Genomic DNA, 26,372 nt, shown 5'->3' with positions numbered 1-26,372 from the left:
CCTGACTGGTTGCCTCGCTTCCGTCAGTCTACCTCAGGGCAGCTGTGGCTACAATAGTAGCTTACTACCACCAAGTATGGAGTGCATGAATAGTGCAATGTAAAGCGTCTTGGAGTGTCCAGAAAAGCGCTATATAAAACCAATGCATTATTATTATATGAAAATCAATAATCTAATCTTATCTTATACTCTTATCTTACCTCAAACACACAGCAAACATACAGTTTTATGAGGAAAACATGAGCATGTTTTGTTTTCTCGAGTTTTGAGAAAAGAGCCTGTAGCTCTTCTACTCCAAATGCGTGAGCAACAACAACAGCAGCAGTGCTCCAGTGCAGGTGTGACTGGCACATGTGATGAAAATAATGCAGCTGCAAGAAGAAAGGCTGAGCTAAATTAACAATAGTTCCACTTTAGCTCCAAACTTTGTTTTGTTTGACAAAAAGAGTTGTCCATGACCTGGTGAAAGTGAATTCTCTGGAAAGTTTCTGATCCAAGTCCATAAGCGATTTCAAAGGTTCCTCGGTGGTGTTAGCAAAGCAAAGCAAACGCTATTTCTCCTGTAAACCCGCGCTCCCGTTTGAATGACAGCCAGCAGCAGAGTGGCTCATGTGGCGTTTCATTTGTTTGAGACTAATTAATCGTGTGATTAAAGAAATGTACACTGTTAAAATTGATTTGCATTAACGCGTTAATAATTTTTTTGATTTTTTTGGACAGCACTAGTTTAGACTTTTTCGGTCTTAAAGTTCTGGCCTGTTGTGGCACAATCTATGAGACTTACTGAGTAATTGTGGACAAAAACTGTATGCAAGACATATAGTGAATAATGTATGCCGGTATACAATTAACCCATTTAAATTGATGTTTTTTTCTCTCATAGTAAGTAGTTTTAGAACAGACATTCATTACAGAATCAGCAGTTTTTAGATGTTGGCTGTGTTATATACTGTATACCACTTACTCAGTCTATTGGTACTTGTAAGGATGTTACCGGATGTCCCGTGAAGGCAGACGAGGAGGCAACAAAATAGTGCTCAAAAAAGTGATTTATTTACAAAAGAACATGAACTATAAAGCAAAACAAAAAGCCTAGGATTTAACTTAAAGAAACAAAGGAGACAAACAAAAAAAACTGGTGCAGCCTCACGGCAAACTGCTCTCTTAGACAATCTACACCTCAAGGATTAGTAGCAGTGCCCCACCTCACCCACCTGGAAGCAACCACTTCACAGGGAAGGGAGGTGAGCCAAGTGGTCTTTAAAACAACCAAAACAAAACAAAGATAAGCAATAAACAATAACAAACTATACAAACAATAATCAAATCATATTAAAGCAATATACTTGATTACAGGAACCTAAAAAAAACATACACAACAAATGAAACACAACACCCCCCCTTTAAATCAATCCCAGTGCTGCAGCCCAACTTCCTCAGGTGTCACCACTAATCACCCAGCTGAGCTGACAGCACTAAACCAATCAAAACAATAATCAACTAAACTAGACCATATGACCAAACAATACAAAATAACTGACCACTCCCACATACAGTGAAAGGAGAAGTACTAAAGATCAATGTGTAGATGCAAAACAACTTTCTCCTGCTAAACTCAAATCATTGTCTTTGTCCCACAGAAACAAAGTGTTATCAGTCTCCTTGAGTCTCTCTGTCTAAACCAAAGGTTAGAAATCTTGAGGTAATGGACTCAAACCTGAACTTCAACAGCCACATCAAATCTATAACATCAACAGCTTTTTACCATCTAAAAGAATTGTGTTAGACGTCTCTAAAAGCTGCTCACTGGCCTCTCTAAACGATCTGTTAGACGCTGCTGCTCGGGTCCTGTTGAGAACCAGGAAATACATCTATATTAGTCCAGTGCTCGGGTGTCTGCACTGCCCCCGTCGCTCAGAGAATAGAGTACATGATGATGATGATTGATGATGATGGTACACATCAGACATGCTGCCTTATGAATCATCGCCTTCTTTGAGAAGCTCAGGGGTCTCTTGCAGGTCCCAGAGTTAAGACTAAACATGATGAGGCTGCGTTTCTGGAGTCGACTCCCTCCCTGAAGATGTGAGACAGGCTTCACCTCAGACAATGTTCAAATCCCGGAGGCTGAAAACACTTCGTTTTTAGCCGTGGCTACAATAATGAAAGCATTTTATCTGCACTCTTCACTTTTGATGTCATTCATTTATGATTTTATTGATGTTTCATGGATTGATTTGATCTGCCTCCTTTTAATTCAATGTAACTGAAGCACTTTGAATTGCGGTGTGAGTGAACTGCAAACAAACTCACCGGGCCTTACCTAAAGAATAGAAAAACTGATGTGTTACATTTTGTGTATAACCAGTACATTCGCATCTTTGCGTACATTAATTCCCCTTATTAGAAGAGCATGTGCCAAAGGCCTCACATCATCATGATACATCATTATCATCTAAAGAGCTGGAGCTTGGTCTGGCGTTCACTTGGGAGTTGCACGCCGAAACTTTCTTTCCTTTCATGTGTTTTTCCACTTTTCTGGACTTTTTTTGCATATTCTTAACAGTTTTTTGTCATTGTCTTTTGTCTTCAAAGTGAGTCAACGGTCATTTTTTCTCAGAAGTTCACTATGTGTTTGAAGTAGAACAGAACAGAATTTGAAAGATAGACGTTCAAAAACTGTGTCCTTGGAGTTGTTGCCTTCTTTTCCATCAATTGGATGTTCTCTGCCGCTCAGAGTCTACAACATCGTATTCTAGTATTTAGGAAAAGTCTCCTCAATGTCACGTCTTTTACTGTAACACTCCGATTGTAGTTGGGTTTTGAAGCGATTTTTACTCAGAGCAGTGACTTTGAAATCCAAGACTCGCTGTTTGTTGTCCTTGCTTCCTATTTTCCAACTTTGAATCACATACAACTTCCACTTTATGTAGATATGACGATTTTTTCTTCTCTGGAAACCTAATTGTAAGTTCAAGAAACTTGCAGCACCTATTCTAAAAGCCGGCTCCGACTCCATTTCACCTAATATGCCGTGTGCAGCTGCTCCTAATTTCACGGATTAGGGAAAATTTGTCAAACTGAATCCTCTGAAACCTTCCGCAATCTCTGCTCAAATATGTGCCAAGATAAACTCTGTCTGCTACAATCGTAATGATAAGGAAACAAGGCTGAGACATTGTGCCTCGCAAGGTGAGGAGCCTTGAGCACTTCTGGCATCTTTGGGCACAAAAAAAAGAGAGAGAGTGAAGGAAAAAAAAACCTTAATAGTCTTAAAAAGCAGGGAGCGTGCACTTTGAACAACCCCGCCACCCGAGGGGATCTTCGGGGAACTTTAATGTTCTTATGCAGGCATTTCAAATTCTCTCCCGAGATGACGTCCCAGCAGAGACCATGATTCTGCACTGAAGATGGTTGCTTAATGCTATAGTAGTAGATTGAAGGGGATTAGGGCCCTATATCGTGCATTAGTGGTTTCTAAAGCCTTTTTGTTTGGAATCCTGCTCTCCATATGAGGACTTTTTGTGACTATCATATGGATCCAGTATCCTGTTGTGAGCCATCTTAAACTGGGGTACTGGGATTACATTTGCGGCTTTTGTTTTTGCGTCAAGATTCTGTTTGCTGTGTTTATTTTATACATTTAGGAGCATTTAGGGAAATATGAACTGCAAAAGTTGTCCAAAAAAAAAAGCATTTACTTATGAACTAAACTACAGACTACAAACATAATAAGAACCCATGGAGAAAGAATATTTTTGCGGGATGTTGCTCATTGTACTGCCTAAACAATTGCATTTGAATTTTAATTCTGTACAGCCCGACTGTACAGTTAAGTTAACCTAATAACCCCCACATGAACCAAGCACATTTTTGCAACTTGGGCATTACCCAAATCTAAAAGCAAAAAAGTGGCAAAAGAGTGATACAAATGTGCTGGAGAAGAAACAATAACATGATAAAGATAAAAGTGATGGAAAAGCCACAAAAAGTGGCAAAAATATGACGAAAAAGTGACGAAAACATGACAAAAAAGCAACGCAAAAAGCAATGAAAAAGCAACAAAAACGTCAAAAACATGACAAAAAAGCGATCAAAAAATACGAGAACACAACAGAGACACTTCCAAAATGTGACAAAAAATGCAGCAAAAGAGCGACAAAACTGTTCTGGAAAAGCAAGAATAACAAAACAAATAAAGCAACCAAAGCACAACTAAAGAGTGATGAAAAAGCAACAAAAAATCAACAAGAAAGCAACAAAAGAGTGACAAAAGGTGGCCATAACACACACCAAAAAACTACTAAAACACGACAAAAACACTTACAAAATGTGACAAAGCAGTTGGAAAACAGTGTAAAAACTTTCAAATGAGGCGTCACACTGGCCTATGAGCTGTATGCTCCCGTCCAGAAGCTTTTAGATTTGGGTAACGCCACACTGGTTAAAGGAACAGGCCATCGCTTTTCCATACTGAGATATGTTCTCACCTGAGCTTAGACGAGTCTTTATGAGGGCATAAAGATTGAGGTCTCAGTCACGCAAAAAGACCAAAGATGTTGTTAGCATTTAGCCTCTCCTTCTCTCCTCTGTGGGGCCAAACGGGGTGAAGTTAGAAGGGACCAAGCTCTAGGTGTTATTGCGCCTTACAATATAGTTCCCATGTTTATCCGCTTAGAAAATCCATGTTTAATTTTGTGTCACTATACTTGGATCGCTTGGTCGCTTCTAACTTCACCCCGTTTGGCCCCACAGAGGAGAGGAGGAGAGGCTAAATGCTAACAACATCTTTGGCCTTTTTGCGTGACTGAGCGCACACATAAAGACCAGACAGGTACACATCAACTCATCTAAGCTCAGGTAAGAACATATCTCAGTATGAAAAAACGGTAACCTGTTCCTTTAAGAGGAAAAGTAGTTTCCATGGCAAAACACATACATGAAAGTACCTTGTGTAAAATGATTCTGGCCACTAGAAGCACGATAAAAGACCACAAAGAACTCTCTAGCCTGATCTAAAATTGCATGCCACTGAGTCAGAGGCATTCGAACTTTGATGGCGATTCTTTCACCCCACTACAGCCAACCATCAGCTTCGAAGCAGTTTATTTCAGGTAAAGAAGTAACTGAGTTCAAGGGAAAACGACACCAGAGAGAAAGAGAGCACGCGAGTGTCAGAACCGGTCTGCACCAGGACCTTTCTGAAGTACAAGTGCTCTTGTGTCCCCGAGAGCGGCGGGGAGTGTGTAAGTGGCTGGATTTGTTTCCGATGCTCGGCGGGGCTGGATAGTGAAATGAAAGAGGCATCACTGGAGGGGCTCTGTGTTAATCCGTGGACATTATCTGTACAGTGTGCGTGGGTCTTGGCTCGTTAGCTCGCAGCGGAGCGCCAGACTGGCAGCCACCGAGGCAAGCGAGGGAAGAAGGCAGAGGAGGAGGGACTCGCCGGCCGCTGAGAATGTAATCTCCAGATTAGGGGGCGAGACGAATTCCTGCTGCCAGCCTGACCTTGTCAAGGCAATGGAGGAGCCGCGGTGAAATTGAGATTTCAGGACGGGCCCGAGACGCAGACTGGTGGCTTTTTTTTTTTTTTTTCATGTGCGTTTCTCTTTCAAGGGTCACAGCCTTGACGCAGCAGTTCACGCTAAATGTGCTTGGTGGATCACATGAAGAGTGCGAGGGGGGGGGAGGGATGTTTCTGGCATGGTCTCCAAGCCTCGCAGTCTGTCACCCCGAAGCGAGGCATTTACACGCCGTCGAAACAAACTAAAAGCACTGCCGAAGGACCGGCGTTGTCCTACTTTAATGTGACTGTGAAATGGCAGTGTCAAATTCAAATCCAACCCTGCCAACGCTGAGGCTACATGCTCCTCTGGCATGGCAAATCTTGTCAGAGGAGTTATTTCTACTGTCCACAATCATTCATTACTGCCCTTTTGCATGAGTAAAGAGCTTGCTAATTATTCAAAGAAATCCAAAATGTCTTACAATATCTTTAGTATGATAAAAAAAAAAAATTAATATGAAGCCTAGGCGTTAATTCAACCTGGGAGACTAATTTCAGCATCACCTACCTCCAGCTAATGACGGCTACTGAGAGGGCCACACCTCCACCTCAGCCATCAGCGTAAGAGCCGCACCCCCATAGCAGCCAATCATCGCCCTCGGTCCTGCTTTTAAGCCCCAGCAATCATGGTTCGTTCGCTTCCCAGCTGTGCTGCGACCCGCCTCCACCCCATCTCCGCCTCTTCCATCCACGGCTTCTACCTGCTGCATCTTCACGGGTCTTCCATACCACCACCAGTGTCCAGGCTCCGGGGGAAGACATCCCAAACTACAAGCATGTCAATAAATCTTCCTAATCCCTAATCGCTGCTTTTGTCTGTTTGAGACTATCCAGGTTGAATTAGCTGGAATGTTTGAAGTGTGTAGTATTTATGTGCATTAAGTAATTGTCATAAGTTGGCTCAAGGTGACGAACAAAAAAGGCTTAGTTCAGTTTTAACCCTTGTCTAACTATGAAGCAAAACTAGATTTTCAAACTCACTTTAATTTGAAAGCCTGAGAGAAATCGTACATGTGCCGTCATCTAAACAGCCTTCTATTTAGAGTTAGAGTTAGACGCCTCCTGTGTCCGTGGATTTATTCTTAATAATATTGTGATGGCGAGCACAAATTGGAAAATGAAACTAATGGCACAATGTTCCGCTTCCACTTCTGACCCGTAATTGCAAAACAACGGAATAATGCGAGCGCATCAGTGCCACGCACACTGGCGAAGTCGCTGTCACCAGATGTGTTATTCACTAAAGCGGAAGAGAAACTTCTTCCAGTTTTCAATTCCATCATTCACGGCAAACAACTCGCACTAAGCTGCTCTGCGCAGGTGAAGAATTGATTACCTGTGCAATTTGTGAAGTCGTTTAATAGTCCCTTTACTTTTATTTACAGTCAGCAAATAGAGTCAGATACAGTCAATACAGTCAGAAATATGAGCTTCCCCAAGACAATACAGCAGCTAGTCTGATTTACTTTCTCAATCGATTCAATTACTTAGTCAAAAAGTTCAGGCGTGAACTGAACTTTTTCTCAAAATGAGGTTTTCGTTACGCTCTTGCAACAACTTCTCCACTTTTCTCTACTGACGCAAATTTTCCATTCTTAACAATAGTTTTAAAGGAATAGGCCACCGTTTTTCCATTCTGAGATATGTTCTTATCTGAGCCAGTGCCCGTGGAAGAGCGTGGTCGCTTCGAACTTAAACTCTTTTGGAGCTATAGGAATATACTGGGAGAGGCGAAATGCTAACAACATCTTTGGTCTTTTTGCGTGACTAAGGGCACACAGTTCTTCCATACTGAGATAAGTTCTTACCTGAGCTTAGACGAGTTGATAGGTACCTGTCTGGTCTTTGTGCGTGTCCGTGGAAGAGCTTGGTCGCTTCCAACTTCCAACTTCCCCCGTTTGGAGCTATAGGAATACATTGGGAGAGGCAAAATGCTAACAACATCTTTGGTCATTTTGCGTGACTGAGGGCACGCACAAAGACCAGACAGGTACGCATCAACTCGTCTAAGCTCAGGTAAGAACATATTTCACTATGTAAAAACAAGTGGCCTGTTGCTTTAAAGGTTTTTGCAGAGGGATGTTTTAATATCTAATTACTTGCCTGATTAATTGAGCTTTGAGCTGCAAAAACAAAGTGGAATTGGAATCCCCCGCTCGCTTAATAGCTTATTCAAAAACTGAAACAATAACAATATAAAACAAATAACACAAGCCTGGCTCTATCCATTAAAATAAAAATACAGCAAAGGTTTCACCTGCAGTGTGTTGTCATGACACTGCACTGTCAACTCCTGAACATGTCCTCATTGTCAAATATAAAGCACAAATTGAACTGTAGTGAAAATAATCACTGCTGAGTTTTAAATCAGTCTATCAGAAGCTCCACAGTACAAGCATTAGCAGGATTGATCGTACACTGCCTCACATAGAAAACCACCTGGAGCCTCTCGCTGAATAATAAGCGCGTGCTCGGTCAGCTGTCTACCTGAATATACTGAATGACTAGGTTATTCCATCTGTTTTTCCTGATGGCGTGGGTATAACCCAAGCCAAGATCACAGTTACAGCATTTCGTGTGGACCATAACCCGTTTATCTGCTGAGCTCGTGCTTTTGGGCCCATAGCAGGTGATACTGAACATTAACAAAACTGCAGTGGACTGTGCGCCTCTAACTGCATTTCCATTGAATGAAAGTCATGTTTTTGGGTGGAAGCCGAGCACAAAAGGGGTTTGCGCTGCAACAAAATGCAAATTCAAGTTTCAATATTTGGAGTATTCATGAAGATTCGTACAAAAATCCGCGCGCGACACCGATCTGAAAGGGAACAAAGGGCGTTCGTTCTGTTTCTCTATCCATACTCTCGCCTCATGCCCTGCTTTTCATTGTTTGCCAGAGGACACATTCCCTTCCCGCGTGCAAAATGCCGATCTCGCTTTAGTGAGCTGCGACCTTTCATTCCACTCATAATATTTACTGAGGAGGTAGTCCAAGCGCTGGCTTATTAAAGAGCCGCGGACCCAATGTCATTTGTCAAATGGGAATTAGAAACAACATTGGCCTTTGCGACTGTAATGTTATTGGCTCCAGGGGAGGCACAATAGGTGTTTAATTTCTGGTGCTTTGAGGTCTGAGGACAATTATGGCGAAACAAAACAAAATTCGAAAGATTTGGTACATTTGAGCAGACAAATGAACCAGAAGCTTTTTTTATACCCTAACAATGGTAGATTAATTTCACTTTAAAGTTACTCTCCTATTTGTTTCCCTCTTATGTATCGTCTGGATTGATTGTGCAGGCCATCTCCGGACACTAGCCGTAATAGCCAGAGAGCTCTCCCCGACTTGAAACCCCGAACTCAGCTAAAGTCATGCATAATCCCAACTAATCTACCAGCAGCTTATGAATTTTAAATGGGCAACTCGACACCACCAGGCTGCTTTTACCACAGTCCACTTCAGACAGAAATGCAGATGGTGGTGTCCTGGTGAGGGTTGTGGACACTCACTACCTCCATATGTCGCACAGGCGGTGGTTCATCTATCGCCATCAATGTAATAATGTACAGGACGTGCATTTACAACCAAAGAAGGACGGAGGAGCCAGTGCCCTGAAATCATTCACATTCCTTGGTAGTCTCTTGGCCATACATGTTGAAATATCGTCCTTTTGAACACTTAGCAATGACTTGGAGGTACTTTCCAGTTCACTCTGCTCTGTGTTGTTGTCTCAGTCAGTCAGTATATTTTTTTGAAATTGCATTTTAATTTGAGGAAGGCCCGGCGTGGTGCACCTCATGATTGATTGCCTTTGTCGATGCTAAAGCATCAACAGGTAGCCATGCGCTGAATCAACAACCAAGTGGTCTTTAAAGTATGAGAAAACACCGCAAATATTGATACAATATGTTGATACAATGACAATACAATGACAGCAGCATGTTTGCAATGGTAACACTAGACACTAAATGAGATCACATTTATATCTTCAGTTCTGTCTTTAGTCAGACCCAGCAGATGAAGAATCATGGTCTAAAGCCTTTCTTTGACATTTTAACAATAAATAATTTTTCATGAGAAACTGTGCCTTATGCTCTCGAAATCAGTTTTTGTAAAATTTCAAATCACAATTTGGCAATGCATTCATGCTGTACGGCGGATGCGAGCCGCCTGCTGGAAACAGAAAGCTTCATCTTGGCAGGTTGCTAGGCGATGCATAAATATTAATGGAGTCTTTTCCTCTGAACGTGCGCGCCCTGTGGCCCCTCGGGATGAACCAAAGCTTGGAGATATCTCCATCTCAGCGATAACTCTTTTTTATCCCTGTTAAAACTCCCATCAAAGCATTTAATTACATTCTGCAAATGTATCACTGCCTTTTTGATGAGCTAGTACAATGAGTTTAGCATCGCTGATATGGCTACTGCTTTGTGGCCCAGTCTAATTGAAAATGTATGTGTTCTGGGGCTCTCTTAAAGTGCCTGAATTAAACTTCATTTGTTATTTTGTTATTTTACAAACTTCAGAAAAAAATACTTCACTCTTTAAATATGAATAATTTAACTTCAGAACTAGACCTGTAAATCACTATGGGCTCGCCACAGAAATGTGATCAAAACAGCAGCATGTGCGACATACCCACCACCGCATAGAACATTGGTCTGTAGAAAGTAAAGGCCATTGGCCATGGGGGTCTGTACAGCCCCGGTCAACCCACTTGAGCTGAAGATTGCACAGGGCACACCTAGTCAGCACGAAAGTCTAGTCTAAAGTTAAGAAACTGAAGATCGGGCACTTTGACTTTTATCTTTGGCACAGACATGATTTGCAGCAGCCACATTCCCTTTACAATTGCAAAGAGACCAAAAGGATACAGATTAAACAAACTCACATCTTTAGTTATCAGATATGACTCAGTCGGTGGAGCATTCACAAACGGACTGGGAGGTACGTGTTTTGATCACAGTGTCCGTTTGTGTTCACTAATGTAGTGTTCTCGGCCAAAACACTTCATCTACCTACTCAGTCCTCTCCGTGGGTGTTTGAATGCAATGTGTGTGAATATGTGAAAAGTTCTTAGAAAGTGCCCGTAGAGTCAATGAATGCAATCATGTATTGAGCTCACGTAAGCTTATTTTTGTTTTCATACATCTATTCTATTCACCAAAATGATTCCTCACCCCACAGAACGTGTGTAATAGAGTTGGCCCGGTGCCTCACCTTTCCCCCGTCGAGCTTTTAGCCTGAAGTCTTTGTGGTGGCTGCACGCCACCTCGCACTGCCCTCTCCGCTGCCCTCTCTGCAAAACCATTTTCCTGGCACCAAAACACAGATGTTATCCATCTGATTAAATGGTCAAGGTTACATCTCCAAATACATCAAAGTCTGCGTCTCCCAAAGGAAGCCAGCAGCGGGGCAGGCGAGTTTTGGATCGCCAGGAGGCTGGGGCTCTTCTGTCCTCGCTGCGTTTTGTCTTACGCTCATGACAGAAAATGTCGTGGGTGTGGAAAAGTCGTGCCGATGATTTGAAATTTCTGAAACGGGCACATTTCCCTGTTGGCATGGTGGATATGAATGGAGTTTGTGAAACTATTGGAAAGACTGCAATATCCACTTTTCAATGTTGTGATTTTAATTAATAACATAAACCAGTGACTAAGTACTCATCTAGCCGTGTTTATTTGTTGGGAAAATAATTTGTACCAAACCATACACTGAAAGCAATTTTTACTTTAGATCAAGTTTTGATGCCCGATGTTGACACTACAGAAAGCAGTATTGTTTAGGTGTTGATGTTGTGAACCAAGTATTGTTTAAGAAGAACTAAGTAACGTTTTTACCATAATAAATCCTTTTCATAGTTCCTTTGGGGGTAATACAAGTGTTGATGGGATGATTGTGGGGTCTTTCATCTCCTCCTGGTCCGGGTCGGAGGTGCAATACACACTAATGAAATCACGAAGAAGAAGCTAACAGGCTAACGGGCAAAGCTAACTGTGGGGTAGCACCACTTAAACAATATTTACAGCCACGTTAGAGAAAAAAAAAATATCTCCATTGTGTAATTGGATGTACAATGTCCCTCTCTCCCTTTGTCTTTTCTGTCAGAGTAGTGTTTATTCTCACAGACAATTAATGAGTAAAGGGGCATGAGTTACATAGTACTGCTTTAAAGCAAAGGTATATAAAAAAAGAGCAGTCCCAAGCCCAAGTTAATAGTTTTGACACTTGTTTTGTTTGGATCAATTTCTTGAAATGCAGTGAATACAAAACCCCACAAATACTATGCTTTGTGACTCATAATAACTTCTTAAGTCGACTATGGCCGACGAAAGACACTGCACACCTTCCATCTACTTTCGAAGCGACGCGACTTGTATATTGAAACGTTTGCTTTTTGTCTCTCCAGAGATCGAGAAACTCCAGAAAGACGAGGGGAAGGAGGAGGAGAAGGAGAGGTTCATCGACGTCGTCATCAACAAGAACATGAAACTGGGACAGAAAGTTTTAATACCCGTCAAGCAGTTTCCTAAAGTAAGTGCCTCCGAACCGCCACCGCCACCAGGGACTGCAGTTTGACACGCGCTGCATTAGAATGTGTGTTATTTATGGAGAATGAAGCTAACTACAAGGCAGAGGCAACCTTGGTAATTCCTCCCAACAGCCACTTGACAGATTTTGTTGACGTTGTATGTTGTTAGCTGTAGCATGTTGCGTAAGTGCTGCGTGACAGAACTGGGCTAGATTTATATTAGGGGCTGAAGTTTTTTTCTTCTTAACAATACTCGCGAGGTTAGATATCCGAGGCGAACCGTATAGCGAGTGCATCTATGACGCTGAACACCGACCTTGGGCGCTGACACTTTGATGCAGCGCTAAATTCATTTGAGGATGAATATTTATGAAAAGATTCGCAGGATTTTTTTTGTCAAATACAGTTTGTGGGAAGAGCGGTTTATTTGCGGGATTACCATAAGTCTTCTGTTTTATATAAGTGACAAAACAGATGCTCGGACAATATGTTCTCTCCTCGAAAGTTTGTAAAGAAGTTTGCACCTACGCTCTCATGCAAACTTTTTTGAACGCTGAAATTATGCAACTGTTTCGTCTATGCCATATCTATTGCTTCTACTTTCACCAAATCTAATACATTTGCCCATTTTATTTTTTATTTTTTTTGCTGAAATCTTGGTGCAAAAAGGCACTTCCTATCTTCGACACAGGATTTGAGATGCAAGCGTCCTTTATTTCTCTTAGCAGAGCCACGTGTGAAAGCGGCGCAGCCTTTGAAGCTTCAGTGACAGTGGCGTTGAGACATGACGGGGTATTCCCAGTGAGAGTGCCTCGGGCAGGTTGGTGTAGAAGTGCTCGGGTCACGCTACACATCGGCACATCACTCAAGACCGGCACAAAGACAACAGGGGCCGCGTGTGTGTGCTGGAGCTGTTGTAGACCTGACAAAGAGGTGTTATTTCGCACTTCAATCCTTACTTTAATGGCATTCACAGTAAAGTATTGTCACCAGCTTTTCAACAACACCGGTGTCACGTTTTACATTAGTCGTCACTTTACACTCGGATGACCATATAAAGAAGGCGCCGTCGATACAGTACGTGTTGTGGTGACAGATTTCATTTAAAAGTAAGAACATTTAAAGGAATAGGCCACCGTTTTTACATACTGAGATATGTTCTTACCTAACCTTAGACCAGTTAATATATCCCCGTCTGGTCTTTGTCCGTGCGCTCTGTCACGCAAACGGAGCACATACGCAGCCTCTCCCACATGTCATATAGCTCCAAAAATGCTCACGATAGAAGCTACCAAGCTCTTCCACGTGTTCCCTATTTAAATCAAGTTACGTGAAGTGTTTTCATGCGAAGTATATTTACACAGAAATGTAACATGTCGATTTTATAAGCAGATAAAAGACTTCCCCCCGCTCACTTCCGTCAATAACCTTTAGGAGTTACTGCGCGGACGCTATGCTCCTCGTATCATTACGCCTCACAATATAGTACCCCTTTTTATCTGCTTATAAAATCGACATATTAGAAGAAGAAGAAGAAGAAGAAGAAGAAGAAGAAGAAGAAGAAGAAGAAGAAGAAGAAGAAGAAGAAGAAGAAGAAGAAGAAGAAGAAGAAGAAGAAGAAGAAGAAGAAGAAGAAGAAGAAGAAGAAGAAGAAGAAGAAGAAGAAGAAGAAGAAGAAGAAGAAGAAGAAGAAGAAGAAGAAGAAGAAGAAGAAGAAGAAGAAGAAGATCTTTATTTATATAGCGCCTTTCACAGACATATAGTCACAAAGCGCTTTACATGAGACAATTGTACATTCACTCCATACTCGGTGGTGGTAACTACGTTTGTAGCTTCAGTTTCCCCTGGGGGAGACTGACAGAGGCGCTTTACACACACTTTTCTGTGTAAATATACTTCGCATGAAAACACTTCACGTAACTTTATTACGTGAAATAAGGGGTATATATTAACTGGTCTAAGGTTAGGTAAGAACATATCTCAGTATGTAAAAACGGTGGCCTATTCCTTTAAACTCATCAACACAGCGACCTGACACAGCAGGGGTGGAAAGTTTGTTCATCACCCTCCAATTGTAGGCCAAAGTAAAGCATCACTTTCTAAAGGCAGTGTCATCATATACAGTTGTGCTCAAATGTTTACATATCCTGGCAGAATTTTTTTTTTTCAAAGAATATGAAAGATAACACAAAAACTGATTTTTTTTTTTGCTCATAGTTAGTGGTTGTGTGAAGCCATTTAGTTTGCTATTTTTTAAATCATAATGAAAAAAGAAAGTACCAAAATGACCCAGATCAAAAGTTTACATACCCCAGTTCCTAATAATGTGTATAGCCCCCTTGGAGTCTGTCATTGGTGTTAAACTACCACAACTGCTCTTTTGTGGCAGTTGTGGATGAGGTTTTTTTTTTTTCTGACAGTAAACCGGCCCATTCCTCTTGGCAAAAAGCCTCCAGTTCCAATAAACTCCTGGGCTATCTTAACTGCACGTTTGAGTTCTCCCCACAGTGGTTCAATGATATTGAGGCCGGGTGACTGAGATGGACGCTAACAAGACCTTGTCTTAATTCTGCTGGAGCCACTGGCATCAGCGAACCAGCTCCATATTTCAAAGTAGCACTTTTTGAAATTCTACCAGGGTATGTAAACCTTTGAGCACAACTGTATGGCCGAAAAACGTGTGTTCAGCCAAGAAGGTTTAGGAGGAGGAATGGAAAGGAAAGGAATTGACGGTATTTTAACTTTAACAGGCATTTGATCTCTGATTTGATCTCAAAATTATCTAAAGGGCCAGAGGTTTAATGCTTGACGTTGCCTACCCCTGGCTTACAGCCATATGGAAAAGAAACAAACCTAATGCCACTAAATTAGAGCGGCCTCCTCAGCGATTTAAAGTTAGGTGTGGGAAAAACATTTGACAAAGATTAGGACTTCTGAGTTACACTATGCACCCATATTATTCCCATTTCCGTTATACATAAGTGACTAAAGGGAAAATTCAGTTCCTCCACCTGTGCTTGACCATACTCTTGACATACTGGTTAATGATAAACACATATTTATACTACATTGCACTTTTTTAGGACACATGAAATCAAATCTTAGTTATTAGCAGCCGCAAAGCTATTTTCTCCTGGTGGTGTCACTTACATGGTCTTGAAACTCAATCTAGCTGCTAATTGGTGAAGCCTGCGGTCGACTAGTCATCGACATTCTCAGAGCTGAAATCAGGAGCACAGAATGCAGTGCATGTGCTGTCGGCGGTGTTTCTGTATGCAGTGTCACCTGAGGGTTGATCTAAGTGGCGCAGGTTCCCGGCTAAACAGATTTACTTTGACAGCTTTGATAAGTAGAGCCACTAATACGCTGTTTAGAGCTCCAACAAGCCACCAGAGGAAGACAAATTCAATTTGTTCCATCTGACAGGTAGCAATGGCAAGAGTGATCGGTCGGACTTGAATTGGTTTTTCTCCTGAGCCGCGAGCATCACCTTTTGGCTTCTGGCATTGAAGTGGCACGGCCGCTTTCCCAATAGCCATTTAGAAGTACACGCTGAGAGAGCTCGAATCCATCCTCGGCAAACACCGCTTTTTATCAAAATGAGGCGGGCAAGGACACGCAGCGGCGGCAGGTTCCGGGCCGCTGATTCTCCGTGATAAAGCGCTCCTACAGAACACTGATGAATGCCCGGACCGGCTCTGGCACTGGCACGAGTAATGCTATAAATGTGTTCCGTAATAGCGCTGTAGAGAAATCAAAGTCTCCTTTTCATCTGTTATGTTTGTAGACGCCCAACCAGTTATTTAGAAATCATGCGACCGCGTTGAAGCTACAGACGTTCACCTTGACAGAGTAATGCCACCTCTGCTGCCCTATTGTTAGGCTGACAATTTTTCAAACTGTCTTTTCCGACTTTCTAGTTTCGCTCTTGAAAAAGGAATAGAGCTAAACACATGTTTTCCAGAATAGGCTAGACTGTTTGTATTCACATATTTATTTGATATAAGTTTATATTCCTTTCATGATTCCTTTCAACGATTTTCACAGATATTTGCAAAAGTACACATTGGCCGCCGATGTCTTGGTCTGTATTTTTGAACAGGCTTTGGGTAGAGGAACAATCGATGATTAAATAGGAGCCTCTGCATAACTGTGACTCAACCCCACTGCACCTTGGATTTTAATGAAACACCGTTACGATGATTGGCAAATTAGTCACGGTGATTAGAAAATCAGTGGTATTCAATGAAAATAGGCAAACAAGTTTAGTCACAAGTTTAATGGTGGCAATAATCAAACACATTTGTGCACTGCAATTATTTACACTGCATGATCACAAGAAAAGTCACAACAACAAAAAAGGCCACACGTGCTATTTGATTTAACCAAGTGCTTTACCTAAATCTACAGCATTTAGGCCTCCTTTGAAGGCTAAGACCTACAAAACGGATCGTGTCAAGAGAAAATGTGCTCGGTTAAAGTGGGGATTAATAGATGAATACAGTAGGGCTGGACAATATGGCAAAACTATTGCTCAATCTCGATTTTCAATTTAATTCTATTTTTCCATAATTAAAACAAATACATGTGGCTGATAAATACAAACTCACACATAACCTTTACAAACCACAGGTCAAACACAAACCAGTACTTTCCTCCAGTATCATTTAACCCCTATTGTCTCATCCAATCTCCAAAATCTTGGTGCTGTTTCTGCCAAAGAATTGTCTGTAAACCGGACGATAATAAATAACGATTATTATTGAGATTGACCAAAGTTTCAAGCGATTCCAATTGAATTTCGATGAACTGCTCCGCCCTCAGCTGTGGCATTGTTTCAATAAGCTTCTGCAATATCAATATCAGATCCAGTGCTGGAAGATTCTCAATGGGGTTCAGATCTTGGACTCTGCGGTGGACAATCCATGAGAGAAATCGATGTCTCCTGCTCCCTGAACCACTCTCTCCCAATGTGAGCCCAATGAATCCTGGCATTGTCATCTTGGAACATGCCCGCGCCATCAGGGAAGAAGAAAATCCATTGATTGAATAACCTGGTCTCTCAGGATGTCAGATTGTGCTCATTTTTGGGCACATAGTGTTGCTGAACCAAGACATGACCGACTGCAGCGACTTCAGGTCATAACAGTTCGTGAACCTCTTACCCCCTGCCTGAACCAAGGGCATTTTCTCCAGTTTGACTTTACCCAAATCTAAAAAGCTTCTCAATTCTCTACAAAAGTGATCCTAACTTTTTTTGTCACGACGTCACTGCGTTTTTGTCGTGTTTACGTCGCGGTTTTGTCACTTTTCCGGCACATGTTTTTTGCTCTTTTGCTGCTTTTTCATTTGCTACTTGCGCAATACCATAATGCATTGCGCCTGGGGGGGTTTCTGCTGTAAACAATATGGCGTTGCGAGCAGTCATCAAAGAGAGTACTATTAATCCTCCCAATACCCTAACAATACCATAACCAAATACCATAACCATTTCTCATTGCCTTTTTGCATTGCTTTTGTGTCACGTTTTCATTGTGTTTTTGCTGCTTTTTTGTTGCAGCTTTTGATAACTAATAGCAGTAGTAGAAGAAATACTGTAGCCCTAGTCTGAACTCTCACCAACGCTCGCTCACGCGGCGCTCATCAGCACATGGAGTGTATGGTGCCGGCCCTGTGTTCTGGCAGGGAGCTGAGCGGGCCATTAGCGATCTGTAAGGAGTCCCCCCGGCGCGTCTCCAGCGCTGTGGCGGCGCTGTAAGCCGGGAGCATCCATTCATCCTGCCCTGCCGTCCTCAGCACAATCACTCTGTGAGCACACCTTTCGCCAGCCCAGCAGTAATGCATTCAGCGCATGATGAACAGATCTGAGATGCCCCCGCGCCGGCTGACTCAAACCGCCAGCCCTCCCCCCCATCCTGCCTCTGTATCCGAACTGTGATCAATCATACACTTGTCGTTACACTTGTCCACGTGAAGGCCTTTCCTTTCTGCTGACAACAACAGTACGGGGCCTATGGTTCAATTGTGGTTTGTGATTTTCAATTTTTTTTAGCCGCAATGTAAAGGTGAATTACATGTTCAACTGCATGTGACCCAGGGGAGCTTGTACAAAGGGAGGCTGAAGTGGATATGGGTGGGCCTTTTTTGATTTCCCATTTGAGAGAAGGCGTCCCCTTTTGGCCAGTGTAATGCCTCATTTGAAAGCTAAGACCTGCCAAACTGATTGTAAATTTTTTGTTGCATTGTCGCCGTGTCATTACTTTTCCGTCACATTCGTGTCGCTTTTTTGTCTCTCATTTCGGTGCCTTTTCATCCTCGTTTTCGGCTCTATTTTGACACGTTTTTCTAGAAGCTTTGACATCTGAGTTATGGCAAACTGGAGAAACTGCTCTTGGTTTAGGTGGGAGTTAAAGGAACAGGCCACAGTTTTTCCATACTGAGATATGTTCTTACCTGAGCTTAGACGAGTTGATGCGTACCTGTCTGTTTTTTGTGCGTGCCCTCAGTCATGCAAAACGACCAAAGATGTTGTTAGCATTTGGCCTCTCCCAGTATATTCCTATAGCTCCAAACAGGGGTGAAGTTTGAAGCTACCACACTCTTCCACGGGCACGCACAAAGACCAGACAAGTGTGTATCAAAGAGTCTAAGCTCAGGTAAGAACATATCACAGTATGAAAGAGCTGTGTGCCCTCAGTCGGTGTAGGTAAAGGTTTATGCAGCTTAAATATACTGTAATTTTGTCATAGCAACAGCAACAACCTAGGACTTACCACATGAGTTTATTCTGCTGTGATTACCGACGCTGCTGCCCAATCCTCCCCCCGCCTGGTGCGGTAGGGCGCCGCGGCGCAGGCAGGTTCCGTGAGTCACCTAATCCTCGGTGATAACTGCGGCATTAGCCAAAGCAGAAAGCATCAATCGCAGCGGGAGTCAGATGGGATCCTGATATGTGATAAACAGCAGGGATTACACAATGAATACCGTGCCAGCCGTACATTCAGATGGATTGTGCATATGCGGTGTGTGTGTTTTCTTTTTTTTAAATGTCCAGATTAAGTCCTGTGTCTGACATTTACGAGCATTAGTCCTATGATTCGCCTGCAAATCTGCCTGATCTCCTTTTAAACAGTAGGGAGGAACTGGAGCAAACAGTGGTACAGGCTGGCGTTATGATTATAGCGTTTTCTGCTTATGAGGTCCAACAGAGGAGGACTTAGTAAAGGCTTTAAACTGAGGCTATGCTTGGCTTCTGATTAGCTTTACATAATGCTCTGTTCTGTCTTACAAGATGTTCTCCAATGCATTTATTGTTTGTAGACCTATTTGGTTATCCTTGTCTTAATAGCTGTAGTCGAATGATATTTATTTTGTCCTTCAGCATCCTGTCAAAGCAAAAAAAAAAAAAAAAATCCTTTGCCCTAGGGCTGAAAGATATATCGTTATCGTATCGATATCGAGATATGAACATTTAAGATATCAATATCGCAAAAGCAATATATATTATCATATTGATATCAAGATATGAACATTCAAAATATTGAAATCGAAAAAGCAAGATGTAGATTTTCATCAATAAAACTACACTCTTTTGTTTTATGATTTTATTTTTCTGAAAAAATGCTTGGTTTTCACATTATAGTTATATCGTGTCGTATCAATATCGGATATCTGGCATGAATATTGAGATATGAAATTTTGTCCATATCGTTCAGCCCTATTTTGCCCTGTGCATCGAGATATAAAGTCTATGGATTGTTTATTGTACACTGTCCCTGTTTTTCTGAGGGGAAAATGCAAATAAATGTACAGATGATAAATATCGACCCCAAAAATGTATTGTTTATCTATTATTTATTGAACGAAAAGTCGATATAGTAATTATCATGACAGGCCTAGTGACAATGGGGTCTCTAAGTGCCTAGTTGGTAACCAGGCCAGGCAGACTCTCCTGTTTCTGTTCAAAAGCAGGCAAGTTATTTTTTTCATCACTTTCATAATCCTAGATAAGTCACTCAAATGGGGAAGACTCTAACTAACTTCATAGCTTTTCTCTCCTGTAATTCAAATCATTTAGCAGCTCACCTGTTGATTTGTCTGTAGACGGCAATCTTCACTGCAATATCTATTTTCAATATTTTTGTCCGCACGTAAGCCCGGCTCGTTGGACCATGCGTTTCTCTCTGATTGATCAATCTGCCTGTCAATCACACTCTTTCTCACGCTGGGAGAAAACGCCGGGTCCCGGACTGTGCGTCTCTGTAAAGAATGGTAAAAGGGTGTAGTCTGGCTGTCCAGGCTACTGAAGAAGTAGCATGTTTTAGATTTATAAAGATAGAAAACCTCACCCAGACACAGACATCCACACATGTTGTGAATCAAAGTGGGAAATTCTGGATTTTGAGGCAAAGGTAGATTAATATACATAGCTTTGATTGTTTACGTAATTGTGGTGTCGGGCTTCAGAGTCAATCGGATTGTGCCACGTGTGGCTGAATATTAGGTGAGTAAGTAGAGACATTCAGCAAATGGCAAAAGCAGAGGCAGGCACATTGCGTATCATGGCACATCTCTTAAGATTATAATTATTGCAACATAACAGAAAGTATTCCCACAAATGAGCCAGATGTGCAGAAAACTGGAAGATCATTCACTCGGGGCCAATTAGCAACATTAATATGAGTTTATTTTCTGTTTCGTCGCTGCTGAATAAAGATCATTGTGGTACTGCATTTTTGTTTTAATTCACACACTAATTGCCTATGACTAAACCAGCGTTCCCACCACCCTAATCTACACAGAAATACAGACTCTTTTCAAAATAACCGAGCCAGTTTGTGATTGAACGCGTGTCTTTGATTGTTAAGCAGCTGGTTTGGTTTTGAACTCAACTTTTGGGCTTGGTCATAGCTGTCTGTCTGTCTGTCTTTCTTCTTCTTCTTTTTTTTTTTTTTCTGGAAACAGCTGTCACCAAGTCAAGGCTAATGCAGCGCGAACGCGTCTAACAAGCACGGAGTGTCAATTTTGGCAAACAACACAAAATCCTAATTACTTTCCTTATTTTGATGCCGCTTATGACGCCGTAGAAACACCCGCGCCGATTCCGTCTTTGTTAGTCGAAATAATGTGTCTTTTCTATGTTTCCTCGTCAATCAAATTTAATTTAGCTAAATGCATTTTACATAATTTGACGTGTTTCATGCACCAGTGTAAGAATCCCTTTTTTTCTTCTTTTTTGTTGTTGTTGTTATACCCACAAGTCAGCAAGCAGAGCGACATTGAAAGAAGTTAGCCACTTGCTACGCTACCGCAAATCATTGTTCAAGCAAGAAGCGCTTTATTAGCTGGCTGTTCAAGGCTCTATCCAGGTGGAGATGATGGATGCGCGGGACAATCGTTGAACTCAGCACATTCGGGCTAACCTTTCCTTTCCTCTTTTCCTTTTTGTCACCGTGGTAACAATGCTTGCGCACTTCTTTGTAAATAGGATGACTTAAATGGAAGGTTTTTGTGTCTATGAAAAAAAGAAAAGAAAATAGACAAAGAATATTGACTTTTTCCTCATCTGCTTTTTGTCTTTTAAGTCTCATTCGGCTCTATCGGGGAGATTGCAAAGTGCTGCTAAAGGGAGTTGCTGGCAGAACCAATTTTGCGCTGTGACCTTTTCCGGTGTGATTCGAGAGTGCTAACTGCCATTATGCGGGTTGAACTGTCAAACACAAAATAAGGCGCTCTTTTCTCGCCATTAACTCTAACCCCTCGCCTTAACTAAGCACGTTATCTGCAGTTCGGCTTTACCCAAATCAAAAAGCTTTTTGGAATAGCGACAAAAACATAACACAACAACAAAAAGAGCATCAAAAGAGTGACACAAAGTAACAAAAACGTGACAAACAAGGATGAGGACTGGGAACAGACACTGCAGGAGGGACATAAAATAGCAAATAGTCCAGTCCTTCCAGAGTTTGAAGGGAAAACTAAAATTAGATTTTTTTTTTAGAACTCCCTTTGTCACATCCAAGTTTGGAAGAACTTCGTACCAATGTTGGAAGAGCTGTGGTCAGGTAGTAGACCACACTCACGTACTTTAAGACTGTCCAAAACAAATTGATTATTGGAAAGACATACAAAGTGAAATCAACAATTGTTTAGGTCATAATATTGGGAACATTCCCTAGCAATCTCAGATCAAAGTGTAACATTTCCCAACTAAAAATACTACTCTTAAAGCAGCACTAAGTAACTTGTTTACTTTAAGAAATAGTTTTCGTAGTCCCTCTGGGGGTAATACAAGTGTTAATGAGATGATTGGTGGGTCTTTAATCGCCCCCTGGTGTCTCTGGCCAGAAAACCACAATTGCAGCTTTCCTGCCTCTGGGTCGTAGTCACCAATACACAATAATGGAATCACGAAGAAGAAGCTAACAGGCTAACGAGCAACGCTAGCTGCGCCAAGCGCCACTTTAAACAGTATTTACAGCCAAATTTGAGTGAATAAAGTGATCTCCATTGTGTAACTGGACGTACAATATCCCTCTCTCCCTTTGTCTTTTATGTCAGCGTAGTATTTACTCTCACGGATAATTAATGAGTTAAAAAATCGCAACATGCTACTACACTTGCAGTGGTGCTTATGGCCTCTTGGGGCAAGAGTTACTTAGTACTGCTTTAATTGCATATAAAATGATTACCCTGTCATGGCTTAAACCTCAGCTCAACCATCACCCAATGGAAAACAAAAAAAATGGAAGAAATGTACCACATGGAGTATATAACAGCATGATAGTTTTGGTTCATTAAGTTTCGAATCTTTCCTGTAGCAATTCTACAGTTTTCTTTGTGAAACTGCCAAAGACTGGCATGAGTGGTTTTCGAAATGTATTTGTTTCTGACAGGTGTAGTGATTGTGATCCCATATCTATTCTTACATTTTCGATTTATTGTTTAAAATTTTGTGCAAATTCCTCAATTTAAACATGTCTAGAGCCGTCATGTCTGAGGCAAGGCGGGGGTATTGTCTGATAAGTGATTCAACTTTGCATTCCTGGACATGTTTGAAGGGTCTAAACGACACTATCGGGATTTTACTGTTTGTGGGGCACATTACATTATAAATAATCTGATCTAGTGCTGCACAATATGAGTGCAAACAGTTTTGTTTATTTTTATTTTACTCAAGCATCTTAGAGTGTCCAGAAAAGTGCTATTTAAAATCAATACATTATTATTAAACCGTTTCCGCACAGAACACTGACATTTTTTTTCTTCTTTTTGTTAAAATACACTACAAGTCAAAAGTCGGGAGGCTTTATTTGTTTTGTTTTTATTTATTTTTATTTAAAGACCATTGTAGTTTCTCTAAAATTCGTGACTCAATTAAACTTGTGCAGATTAAGTTACCATGCATTGTTGTTTTAGGCTGTGTTTCCAAAGAAATGTGTAAATCTTAGTCAGATGAAAGACCTCAGAGATATTCTGTGACCTTGCTCAATGTAGTAAGTGAGTGCTTTATTCGAGCGTGGTGTCCTGCACTGGTCAGCTCCTCCACCCCCTCCTTGCCCTTTCTCCTGCACAGCTCCCTCCGCTCCAACAGTCTTTCCTCATCTTCTCCTCGTTTGTCCCTTTTTTGTTTCCTGCATCGCCTCTTGTGACGCCTCCACTGTGCTGCTGCTGTGGGGGGCTCTTGGTGCCTCTTCAGTGTTTCAGAAGAAGGAAAAGGCCATATTAATAATATGGCGGTATATATTGTGCAGTTCTAATCTGCCTCTACTATCCCTCTGGTTTTACCATCAACCCTCAAACCTTCAGTGGCCAAAGGAGAAAGCCACAATAGCCACACAATAATTACCTGTGAGAAATGTAACTTGGGAAAAGCAACACAAGCACCCGAGTGGAGCTCCAGAAAGTATAGAAAATGGGCGTCGCACTAAAAGGTTTGAATGTTTGAAGAGTGTACCGCATGTTTTGTCAGTGGGAGATTTTGAAATTGGAATAACAGTTTTTTGTGACTCAGCAGTGATGGAACAGTGAGTGCCCCTTTTCATTTGAACCCTTTCACGGCTGGATGCTTCTACGCATGAAGCTATTTTACACTACGTTAGCAAGAATGGACAACTTGCAATGCTTTACTGCAAAATTAGCAACCCTTAGAAACAGCGGCAGCGATGTAGCATTCAATAGAGCGACGTAATTAGAGACTCAGAGGCTATATGTGTGCCGGTGTTTGATTGTGCTGCACGCACTCCTATGCAAAGGTGAACTTCTCTGCAATATAAATCAATGCAAGGTCGTTACATTGCAGGAGGCCACTTTGTCCCATTTACAGGAACACGGCTAGATTCGACACAGCGGGGCATGGTATTTACTTAGAGGCTTGGATTGAATAGGGCGCTGCATGATCCAATATAAGCACTGGCTTTAATTATAGCACCAACACAGAGCAGAGAAAGAGGCTGGAATTGGCCCGAGCCAGAATGAAAAAACCCACAACAACCACAGTCAGTTACTGCATTAGAGCGAATCACTGAAGCTCCCGGCTCAAATCCCTCACTCAGGAATTGGCAAGCGCGCTTCCTTAATAAGCAATGGCTTTCAGAACAAAAGGCAGGAGGGATAGACTAGGTGCGCTGTTGAACAAAACAGGTTGATTTTTTTTTTGGGGGGGGGGGGGGTTTGCCTCTAGACGGCTAATTGACGGGCGAGATGGTTGGGGAAGACACGCACAGGGGGAAGGGATATTGGCAGGACTCCGTGTCTGTCTTGAGCCACAGTGCAGAGCCCCTGCAGCGTCCAATTCTGTCAGGAAAGTGTTTGTACAATTTCCAATTTCACAGCAAAATATTTTCAATTGATCATTTTTGCAAATCTGATTAAACACTCTATAATGTTGGAAATCCCATTTGGAATATCAACTAAAAAAATGTCTCCTGATTGTGAAAAGAGTCATTATTGTGATGTTATTATTTGTAATGACCACTTTGCTTGCGGCATTTTCGGTCTGGAAGAAGAAATGGGGGAAACAAACAAATCAAAGCTTTGAGCATTTGTCTGATTCTACAAAAAAACGCTTTCACATTGAATTTTTTGGAATTGATTATTTAATTCATCGCTAACCTAATAAGTATAGATTACTCATCGTCTCATCTTTCTGTAGACGGCCAAGTGGCAAAACATGATCGAATATGTGAATACTTTTCAAGGCACTCACTCTTATCAAGGTTTTCGACATATGCATTCTGTCATTGATGGGTTTATTTGGTTGGGACAGTGCATGTTGTCCCACACGCGCACTCTAAAACACCCTCTGATTCATCCAGAGTATACCCGTCGGCCTGTCACAATAACAAATTTGAAGTTCGATATATTGAGACAGGAAAGTATCGCCATAAATGATATTATCAACTCTGACGATACTGGATACTGTCAACTCTCAGGCATAAAACGACAGTAAACCTTTATTTTAAAGTGCATAATCCAGGGATAGGCAATGTTTTTTTTTGATGATTTTGAAAATAATATTATAACACAAATTAAAAGGTCAAATGCCTGTTTGAATCATAGACTGCAAAAAAAAATGGACGTCTTATGCTCACTCCTCCCCGTTTACCATAATGACCACGGTCGTTGGGAAATTCATGGCGGATTTACAGACTCCCCCTCCCCAGCTCTGACGAAGCATGTTCCTAAAAAGGGCATACGGGCGGGATTTTCACCGTAGACTCGGCCCTTGCGTGACGTGTAGCTCGTGCTGCTCCAATGCTAACAGTCCGACCCTCATTAAGTAAGAGATTTCAAAAATTCATATTACGAAAACCAGTTTCATATATTGTGATTAACCCAGCGTTATCTCGGGAGGAATATCTAGCCTAGTCCAGTGTTGAAACAATTGAAACCAGGCTTTAAAGTAGTTTTTAACGTGTCTAAAGTCCAATGCTTTTAAATGGGGGCCTAGCGGCGATATGGAGGTACTACAGCAACGGCGGAGCAATGGCGGCCCCCACGTTTGTGGTCAAAAAGCAGGGCAGCCAGCGGCCATTGGTTTGAATACTCTAAAAATGTGCAAAATACAGTCAAATCTTTCAAAATTTCTAAATATAACACCCAATTAGGTCATGTATAGGGCTGGGTACCGTTCAATATCTGAATGATGCTTTATCCGATATCTACACTAAAATATGTGTTGTCTAGGAACACAGAACAATAATGTGTGGAAGATCTGCACATTTACAATATCAGGTTCATCTCCAATGAAATGTGTGAAACTTAATAATAAT

At 41.7% G+C, this 26,372-nt stretch overlaps 1 protein-coding gene across 3 annotated transcripts in view; it reads left to right on the top strand.

Annotated features, from left to right (window-relative positions):
* Nucleotides 1–26,372, top strand: part of khdrbs3 (KH domain containing, RNA binding, signal transduction associated 3) — a 157,846-nt gene that overhangs the window by 58,251 nt on the left and 73,223 nt on the right. For all 3 annotated transcript variants that reach the window (XR_013793604.1, XM_079571315.1, XM_079571314.1), the window contains exon 2: nt 11,977–12,101. Coding sequence is in view for 2 of the 3 variants with exons in the window: in XM_079571315.1 (XP_079427441.1) it covers nt 11,977–12,101 (125 nt within the window). In the remaining variant the exon portion in view is untranslated. The remainder of the gene's footprint in view (nt 1–11,976; nt 12,102–26,372) is intronic.

This window comes from Gobius niger (genome assembly GCF_951799975.1).
Source record: "Gobius niger genome assembly, chromosome: 14".
In the NCBI taxonomy this organism is placed as follows: domain Eukaryota; kingdom Metazoa; phylum Chordata; class Actinopteri; order Gobiiformes; family Gobiidae; genus Gobius; species Gobius niger.
Note: the sequence above shows the minus strand (reverse complement) of the source record. Positions and strands in the feature narration are given on the sequence as shown.